This window comes from Tursiops truncatus, chromosome 10, assembly GCF_011762595.2.
Source record: "Tursiops truncatus isolate mTurTru1 chromosome 10, mTurTru1.mat.Y, whole genome shotgun sequence".
Lineage (NCBI taxonomy): Eukaryota > Metazoa > Chordata > Mammalia > Artiodactyla > Delphinidae > Tursiops > Tursiops truncatus.
Window position 1 is genome coordinate 21,372,150 of NC_047043.1, and position 10,795 is coordinate 21,382,944.

Genomic DNA, 10,795 nt, shown 5'->3' on the forward strand with positions numbered 1-10,795 from the left:
TCTATGGCAGGCTGATCCTCTGAGAGGTGACTTTTGAAAGGTAAATACCTTAGGAAAGGCGAAATATGATGTAAGATCTAGAAGTAGATTTAGTTCAACTGTTTGAATACTGCTTAACAATGGAGTTGCTATAAAACTTGCAGCCAAGGTTGGTTCCGATGCATCGATCTCTGGGTTTCCTGTCCAACACACTTCAGCTGGTCCACTCTGCTTATAAACGGATGTTCCCTCGTCGGTATTCAACTCCATTATCACAACTGGGTTTTCAAACACAAGAATGGCTTCTTCTCTTTTCGTTTTCCCCCGTCTTTTTCTTCCTCCCCCCTAGTTCAGCTCACTCCTCCCTTTACTCGGCCTCTTTTCGTTCCCCATGAGAACCACAGGGTTCCAGTAGCGCCTCCAAGTCTGCCCGTTTCCAATCCGCCAAATATTCAGTCTCTGAACCCGCTTCTTCAGAAGCTTGTCTGGGCTCACAGGAGGAGCTGCAGGGGGAACGTAGGAGGAGCCGGCAGGGCAAAGCCTTGAGGAAACCCTCGCTTGAGAAGAAACTGTCAAAAATCTCAAGAGGTTTTTCCTTGCCTGCAAGGGAGGCAGATTTTCAGAATTCCATTTCCGATTGGATAACGTTTGGATCCGTTTCGACAGGGCACAGGAATTCCTGTGTCTGAAAACAGGATTTTTGTTTTCGGAGTTGGTCTCGGAATAGGGCTTTTGGAAGCCTCTGCACACCAAGGCTCCTGTTCGCGGCTGCCTCTGCGTGCTACCTTCCAGAAACGGCACTGCTAGGTGCCGAATAAGAACTTCACTCCACACAGAAGTAACTAGAAGCCACAAAAATATTGCCACCAAATCCAAATGTTAAATCTCTCCAATTTAACTTCCCTCCAAACGTCTATAGTCCCTCCTCTGGCAGGAGGGTAAATGTGACAGAGAAGTTGGAGTGGAAAGGGGCAGGGGGATTCCTGACTGTTTCGTGTCCTCTCTTGCTTTTGGACGTCGAGGTTGCATTTCCCCTGGAATTCCTTCTCCCTTTCCCATTTGCCAGTTTCTACTTGTCCTTTGGATCTCAGTTCAGACCTTACCCACTACCTCTTCCCCGAAGCTTTTGCTGACTCCTCAAGACTGGTTTAGAAACTCCTAGAATACACCTAGGATCCCTGAAGTTATTTCAATCCTATTAATAGTCCTTATTACATGTTGTATTATAACTATCACTTGTATGAATCTTACATTTGCACACTCAGGGCTCAGTCCTTAAATACCACGTATATGCAAATGTCTTTCCACCTTGGACTGCTCCTTCAAACTCCAAATTCACACATACAGCTGCCTTCTCGACAAGTATTTTATACTTAACATTGCCAAAGACTGAATTCCTAATCTTCTCCCCAAAGTTTCTACTCCCCAATCTTCCCCCATCTCAGTAAACAACTACTCCATCTGTGCAGTTATCTGTGAATCTTTGCTTTTGCTCAGATCTTACATCTCATCAGCTCCACCTTCCAAATATATCCATAATTCAACCAGCTTTTACTATTTACTTTGCTATCATACTAAAAGGCTTATCAATCTCTCACCTAATTTTAAAGAAATTTTTATTTTATATTAGAGTATAGTTGATTTACAATGTGTTAGTTTCGGGTATACAGCAAAGTGGTTCAGTTATACATATACATATATCTATTCTTCTTTCAGATACTTTTCCCACATAGGTTATTACAGAGTATTAAGTAGAGATCCCTGTGCTATAGAGTAGGTCCTTGTTGATTACTTATTTTATATAAAGTAGAGTGTATATGGTAATCCCAACCTCCTCCCTTCTCCTTTTTTTTCCTTTGACACAATTTTACATTAATTTTTGTTTCCTTTCTACAAAACCATTTTAAAGGCATTTTACTGATTGAGAACCTCAGGTTTTATGTGAAGTTGCTCCTGTTGTGAATAAAGAGGGAGTTCTTTACTCTGGAAATTTGCTTCTGTCTTTTCCTCCAGGCCAGTTCTACCTGGCAACAAGATACAATTTGAGGTGAAGTCCAAACAGTCCTCATTTCACTTAAAAAAGAAAAGAATCTTAGCCTGCCCTGTGGCCAATAGTAGTTGTGACCACAGCTGGCCATTGGGAACATTTCCAGTATGTAAATTCTCAGGAGTTTCTCTGGTCCATCACCTCAATTTTTGCAATAGACCCGTCATTGGTCCCCTGGTTTGTATTAACCTTGCCCCTTTCCGGTCTATTCTACACACAGAAGTAGTGCAAAATTCCCCAAGGGTTTGAAACTCTCCAATAGTTTCCCTCCTGTTCAGTAAAGAAACCAAAGTGCTTCTTGTGGCCTGCAAGAGCCCTCCCCGCCTCCCCTCCACCGTCCTCTCTAGTTCCTTGCTCTTCCTCAGACAAGTCAGACATACTCCTGCCTCAGTCCTTAGCACAGGCTGCTTCATCTGCCTGGAAACACCCTTTCCCAAATATGTGCCTAACTCATTTCCTCATATCCTTCAGGTCTGCTCAGATATCACTCTCTCAGTGCAGGCTTACCTGTTCAACATATTTAAAATTACAAGACAGTAAAAAGAAAAAGAAGCCATCCCTATTATCTTTTTGCTATACTTTTTCATTCATACTTATCACCATCTACTGCACTATATATTTTACTTATTCATTGGTCCGCATTTCCCATTACAATGCAAACTCCATGAGAATAGAGTTTTGCCCATTTTGTTCACAGGTTTAGTCCCAGTATCTTGAGAAGTACATGTTAAATAGCAGCTACTCATTAACAATTTGTTGAATACATGTTGAATGGATGGTCTACCAGGGTACAATAAATGAGTTTTTCCACAGGTGGATGTACAAGCAAATTTCAAGTGTTTAACCCTGAAAGGGGACAGGAATGGTCTGTTCATAGGTAAAGGTTCTGAATTCCATTCATATGGCTCCCTGTTGTGGGTGTGTGTACAAACCTGAGTGAGTTGCTAACCGTGGGTCTTCTGTTTAATTATGTGACCCACCATTGCTAGTTAGTGCTTGTGCAAGGACTTAAAGCTTGACCCTGCAGTTAGGACTAAGCACCTAATACTTCTAATCCCATCTGGAGAGCTGCAGATGTTGATCTGTGTAATCACTAGTTGTTCCACTTTCCAGACCTTCCACTGTCCAGGAATAAACCCTGACTCCTGAGCTACTGGAGCTAAGGCTGGATGAAGATAACACATGAGGCTCCAAGGGAATGGGAATCTGTTCTAAAGAGGACACATTTTCCTATAGGGCTTCTGAATAGTGCTTTTAAGAAATTTTATTTATTTGGTTGTTTTGTACTTTGAAAAGGTAATACACTCATAGAGTTCAAAAATGTATAAATTGTTATACGGTTAAAAGTTTCCTTCCCATCCCTGTTACTCACCTACCTGGTTCCTTCTCTTTTCTCCACCTTCCACAGGTTTCTACTATTATTAATTTGTTACTTAACCTTCTGGAGTTTCTTTATCCATTTGCATGTAAATATATAGATTCAAATGTTCTGGGTGTTGCTTTTGATACCTCACAGTATATTTTGGAAAACTTTACACATTGATAACATAGAAAGCTTCCTTGTTTGTCTTTGCTCAGTTTTACATTTTGTTGCAAAATAAAACATACAGAGAAGTAAATAAAACCTTATTTCTACAACTTAACAATTAATTATAAATTGAACACCCCTTTAACCATTACTCAGGAGCAAAAAAAAAAAAAACCCAAAAAAACAGAACATTGCTGCATTCCAGAAGCCCTCAGTATGTCCCTTCCACTCACCCTGCCTTCACGCTCTTCTTATCCCCCCAGAAAACCACAATCCTGACTTTTATTGTAATCATTTTTTACATTCTTAATACATTTTACCATCTACACATACATCCCTAAACAATGTATCATAATTTTGTGGTTTTTACATTTATATAAGTATAATCATACTAAGTGTTTCCTTTGTGTCTTCTTTTCACAAAATTATGCTTGTAAGATTCATCCATATTTTTGTGTGTAGCTCTGATCTGTTCATTGTCAATTGTTGAATAGTTTTCAACATTATGTATCCAATTTACTGTAAAGGTTCATTCAGGTTGTTTCCAGTTCTTGGCTATACAACCAATACTACTATGAACATTCTTATACAAATCTCCTTGTGCACATATTTCTGTTGGGTGTATGTTTAGGTTAATAGGGTATGTGTATCTTCAACTTACTAGATAGAGTCCAACTGTTTTCTAAAGTAGTTGTATCAGTTTAGACAATAGTGGTGATGAAAGTTCTTATTGTCACATCTTTGCCAAATAGTACTTCTTGTCATATTAATTTTAGTAATTCTGGTGAAAGATCAGTAGTATTTAATTATAGGATAACTTGCATTTTCCTAATTTCTAATAAAGTTGGTTGCTGTGGTTTTAAAATATATATATTTCCACAAATTCTTTGGCACTCCTCTTTTCAATAGGTGGAGTCTGATTGCCTTCTCCTTGACTATGGGCTGGGCTTAGTGACTCGCTTCTAAGAAACAGAATGAAGCCTAAGTGACGCTGTGTTTGACATCTCAAGCTAAATAAAAGATAAACATCTTCTGCCTGTCTCACTCTCTCAAGAAGTCATAGACTTCATAGAGTCATGGACTCATAAAAGTTCTTTATACCATATTTTCATGCTACTCCTGTTGGTAATTTATATTGGAAATATCTTCTCCCATTCTGTGTTTCATTATTTTATAGTTTTTTTTTGGATTAACAGAGTTCTTCATTTCACTTAAATTTATCAAATTTTCCCTTATGTTTAGTGCTGTTGTGTCTTATTCCTTTAGAAACCCTCTCCTATCCCAATGTCCTCCAGGATTTTAAAATATTCTCTTCTAAATGCTTTATACTTTTTCCTTTTACATTTCAACAAATTAATTAATGCAGCTGAATTAATTTTTATGTATGGTGTATATTTTCCATATAGAGATCTAATTATGCCAGCACAATTTATTGAAAAGTCCTTCCTTTCCTTCCTCTTCTACAGGGTCCTATTTATTACATACAAGATGTGCTCTTTTTTTTTTCTGTTCTATTGGTCCATTTGTCTATCCTTGTACCAATACCACTCTGTCTGAGTTGATAAGGCTTTAAAGGAAGTTTTCGGGTATGGTTGAGAAAGTGTCCCCTTCCTCCTCTTTCTCTTCTTCTTTTTTCTTGACTTTTTTAGCTGTTCTTGGCTCTTTGCATTCCCAAATATTTAGAAAGATATTATTAAATTCAAAAAAATGTTGAGATTTTAACTGGAATTACATTAATCTATTAATCAATTTTAGAAGAGTAAATATTTTTACAATATTGTATTATTTTACAATCCATAAACATAATATGTAACTTCAGTTATCTAGGTCTTATTTAATGCCCCTCAATAGAGTTTTATTTTTCCTATGAAGAATTTTACATTGTTTCTTAAATTTATTCCTGAGTATTTGATATTAATGCCATTTTAAGTTTAATGTTAGAATTCATAGAAAAACCATTTATTTTGTATCCAGCAATCTTGCTAAATCTCTTACTGATTTTAATTATTTATGTGGATTTAAAATTTTCTGCATACTGAAGTAATAACTCTAAATAATAAGAATTTTATCTCTTCATTACAATTCTCTCTTTTGTTTGTCTTGCTTTGCAGCACTGGCTAGGACCTACAGTACAGCATTGAATGGTAGTGGCCTTACTACTCTGAGATAGCTGAGATAGCTTTCACAATTTTACCACAAATGAGATGCTGCCCTTAGCTTTTTATACATGTTCTTTTTCAAACAAAAGAAGTTCTTTTCTATTTTTAGTTTGCTTAGAAGTATTATTATTACTGGTGAATGTATGTTGAATTTTATCAAAACCTTTTCTGCATCCATTGAGATGATCATATGTGTTTCTCCTTTGATTTTTTTAAAATAATGTTAATATTCCTTTAAAAAATTTTTTTTTATAGCTGTGCAGCCTGTGGGATCCTAGTTCCCCTACTAGGGATCGAACCTGAGACTCCTGGAATGGAAATGTGGAGTCCTAACCACTGGACCGCCAGGGAATTCCCTTCTTTGATCTTTCAGTGGGATGAATTAATGTGGATTGGTTCTATAATCTTCAGCCAACTTTCATTCTTTGGATAAATCCAACTTGGTAGTGCTGTATTATCTTTCACACTTATGTGGATAGACAGTGGGTCAATAGTTTGTTCAAGAGTTTTGCATCTATGATCATGAATGAGACTGGCTTGGAATTTTCCTTTCTAAATATTGTCCTTTTCAGACTTTTGTATGAAGGCTATGCTAGACACAGAATGAGTTGGGAAGAGCAGACTCTCTTACTCTCTGGAAGCATGGAACAGTTCTTTCTTTACTGTTTGACAAAATCCACTGGTAAATCTATCAGTGTCTAGAGCCTTTTTTGTGGGAAGATTTTAAATTATTGATTCAAGTATACCCCAATAAACCTGACTTTAAAAAATGTCTTTTGGCAAGTTACATTTCCAGTCAATTTTGGTTTCAGGGCCATTAGGTACTATTATTGTTCAATAGAAAGGATATTTCCTACTCCTTCTGAGCCTACCATTTTTTGACTGACTAATTTATAATTTATGCCATCATTGAGGTCACAACATAATAAAATAGTTCACATAAGTTATTATATAATATGTACAGTATACTATAATAGCTTACTGTAATAACTATTATGGTATATTGTAGTATATTATATACTATATATTACAGTATGTTATATTATATAACTAATAACATATAATATTATATATGTTATATAATTACAATAGTAAACTTCCCACAAAGTGTCTGGCACATTTATATATCATCTCATTTAATCCCTAAGGTAACTGTTGACAGGTAACCTTGTCATTATTTTACAGATGAAGGAACTAACTCTGAGAGGTTATATTCTCTGACCAAAAGTTACACAACTGATAGGTTACACAACTGATAGGTTGAGAAATTGGTGCCCTTAACCATTTTCCATACCAATTCCCTCAAATGAGCTATTCCTCAAGAGAATGTGCAGACTGCTCAAATTTTTTTTGGTTTTGCCTATTTCTTACTAAATTCATTCCTAAATATTTTTTGTTTCTATAGTTATTGTGAATAAAATCTCTTTTCCATTACATTTTCAAATTATTGTTAGTATAGTGTATACGTATGTGTAGTACTATTAACTTTATTTTGTAACTGCTTACAAAATTGTGTGAACGTGTCATGCATTTTTCTGGTGAGAAAGTCTGCGACTTTCATAGGTTCTTAAAAGGATACATAAATTCAGAAAAGCTTAAACACTGCCGCCTTAAGTCCAAGTTTTCCCAAAACTTTTGTAGCAAGTCCATTACACTTTATGCTTTGTGTGAACAGTCTTCTTGGACACCAAAACAAACACCAAACTTTGATAGTCTGGACTACTCTCCAAAACCATGTACTGGATAAGTTCCATAAGTGGATTTTTTTCTGTCCCTAGGAAGTGAATTTAAAATCACAGGATTCTGAGGTAAATCTTCATATTTTCAGGCCATTGTCTCTATAACCACAGGAAGAAGTCAGACAACAGACCAACGGACTTTTCTAGATGTTCTGAAACTCAAAATTTATTCTCATTCAGATGACCCTTACATATTTAGGTGTGTAAATAACAAATGAACTTCCCAATTTCATCTTTTCTTGGTAATCTGCCCAAGACATATTTCTAGTTCCTTTTCATCTGGGAGATGATGGCAACACTACTCAATTTAGTAGAGAAAGTTGAGAAAGTTACATTGCAAGATTAAGTTTGAATAAATTCTAGGAAAGCTAGCTTTATTTTATTATTTTTTAAATAAATGTATTTATTTATTTTTGGCTGTGTTGGGTCTTTGTTGCTGCGCGTGGGCTTTCTCTAGTTGTGGCGAGTGGGGGCTACTCTTTATTGCAGTGCGTGGGCTTCTCTTTGCTGTGGCTTCTCTTGTTTCAGAGCACGGGCTCTAGGCACACGGGCTTCAGTAGTCGTGGCTCTCAGGGTCTAGAGCACAGGCTCAGTAGTTGTGGCACACGGACTTAGTTGCTCTGCAGCATGTGGGAACTTCCAAGACCAGGGATGGAACCTGTGTCCCCTGCATTGGCAGGCATATTCTTAACCACTGCACCACCAGGAAAGTCCCGAAAGCTAGATTTATATACCAACAGTTCGATTCATTCTTTGCTGGGGTTTTATCCAACATCATATCCTTAAGAAAAGATCTCAATGTTCCTGCTGAAATCAAGGAATTTATACTATTTTATCTCAATATTCTTCAATATTCATAATATGTTGCATTTTGGAGAAAAAGTACAAGGGTAATATATAGCATATATGGCATATGGTCTGTATCTTCACTGAATCACACTTGATGTAGAGTAAATAAGTCACAATTTAAGAACCACATCTACAGAAGCCTGCATTAGTAATAAAAACAATAAATGTGGAACTTAAATATAAATTAATCAGGCCTTCCAAATTTTCAGGTGAGTAGATCAAAGTTTAAAGAGGTAAAGCAACTTACCTCAAAATAACGAACAGACCTAGTTAGTAATAGAGCTGAGATTAGAATCCAGGACTTCCAAAACCCAGACATGTGCTCTTTCCACTGAACTATGTGGTCACTCTAGGAAGTTGACAGTTTTTTGTTTGTTTGTTTGTTTTGTTTTTGGTTGCGTTGGGTCTTCGTTGCTGTGCTTGGGCTTTCTCTAGTTGCGGCGAGTGGGGGCTACTATTTGTTGTGGTGCATGGACTTCTCATTGCAGTGGCTTCTCTTGCTGCAGAGCACAGGCTCTAGGTGTGAGGTCTTCAGTAGTTGTGGCACATAGGCTCAGTAGTTGTGGCTCACAGGCTTAGCTGCTCCGTGGCATATAGAATCTTCCTGGACCAGGGATTGAACCTGTGTCCCCTGCATTGGCGGGTGGATTCTTAACCACTGCACCACCAGGGAAGTCCTGAAGTTGACAGTTTTCAGGATCTTCTTTCTGTTTCCCTGGGGAAGGTCTCCATACTAGCCAAGTTTCCAAGGCATTCAGAGGATTTCTCTCCATTGTGAAGCTTTTCATGTTGAACAAAAGAAGAGTTTTGTCTAAAGGTTTTCCTACACTCAGTATGTATATTTGCCTTCTCTCCACTATGAATTTTCTGGTGTTTTGTAAGATATGTGTTCTGGCTAAAGGTTTTCCCACATTCATTACATTTGTAGAGTTTTTCTTTAGTATGAGTTTTCTGATGTTTTTTAAGGTCTGTCTTCTGGCTGAAGGCTTTGCCACATTTATTGCATTCATAAGGTTTCACTTCAGTATGAATGATCTGATGTTGAATAAGGCCTGAACAGTAACTAACAGCTTTTCCACATTCATTGCATTTATAAGATTTTTCAATGGTATGAGTTTTCTGGTGATTTGTGAGGTTTGTACTCTGACTGAAGGCTTTTCCACATACATTACATTTATAAGGTTTCTCTCCAGTGTGAGTTCTCTGATATTGAATAAGTGCTGACCAACCACTGAAGGCTTTTCCACAGTCATTGTATTTAAAGGGCTTCTCTCCAGTATGAATTCTCTTGTGCTGACTAAGGGCTGAACAGAAACTGAAAGCTTTCCCACAATTGTTACACTCATAGCACTTCTCTCCAGTGTGGGTTCTCTGATGCTGAATATGCCCTGGGCGGTCACTAAAAGCTTTCCCATATTCATTACATTTGTAAGGTTTTTCTCCAGTATGAACCCTCAGTGTTGTGTAAGGAATGAACTCTGGATAAAAGTTTTCCCACATTCATTACATTTATATGGTTTCTCTCCTCTATGACTTCTCTGATGTTGAGTAAGGTACATACTTCTGCTGAAGGCCTTCCCACGTTCCTTACATTCATATGGCTTCTCTCCAGTATGAGTTCTTTGATGTCAAATAAGAGCTGAGTAGTTACCAAGGGTTTTCCCCATTCACTGCACTCATAAGACTTCTCTCCATTGTGAGTCCTTTGATGCTGAATAAGGGCTGAACAATCATTAAAGGCATTCCCACATTCATTGCATTTGTATGGTTTCTCTCCAGTGTGCATTCTCTGATGTTGAATGAGGTCTGAACAGTAACTGAAAGCTTTCCCACAGTCATTACATTCAAAAAGTTTCTCTCCAGTATGGACAATATGATGTAGGGTAAGAGCTGAGTGATCACTGAAGGCTTTCCCACATTCGTTACATTCATAGGGCTTTTCTCCTATATGAGTTCTTTGATGTTGAGTAAGATGTGCACTCTGACTAAAGGTTTTACCACATTCGTTGCATTCATAAGGTTTCTCTCCGGTATGAATTCTTTGTTGTAGAGTAAAATGTGTGCTCTGGCTAAAAGCCTTTCCACATTCAAAACATTTATATGGTTTATCACTAGTATGAATTCTTTGATGCTGAGTAAGTTATATACTACGACTGAATGTCTTGCCATATTCAGTACACTTGTAAGGTCTTTCCCCACTATGAATTCTCTGATGTTGAATAAGGACTGAGCAATAACTGAAGCCCTTCCTACATTCATTGCATTTGTAGGGCTTTTCTCCAGTATGAGTTTTCTCATGGTTTGTTAAATGGGAACTCTGGTTAAATCTCTTTTCACATTCATTACATTTAAAGGGTCATTCTCCAGTATGACTTGTTTGATGTTGAGTGAGAGTAGTGTAGTCTCTGAAGGTTTTCCCACATTCACTATATTTACAAGGTTTCTTTACATCACATTTACTTTGTATAATTAAATCTGAGTTTTGTTTGAACAT

At 37.2% G+C, this 10,795-nt stretch overlaps 1 protein-coding gene across 1 annotated transcript; it reads right to left on the reverse strand.

Annotated features, from left to right (window-relative positions):
* Positions 1-324: 324 nt before the first annotated feature.
* On the reverse strand, positions 325-10,795 carry LOC101320366 (uncharacterized). Its single transcript, XM_033863650.2, is given in 4 exon segments — positions 325-821; positions 9,036-9,758; positions 9,761-9,928; positions 10,012-10,795. Coding segments are annotated over 4 exon segments (2,172 nt in total).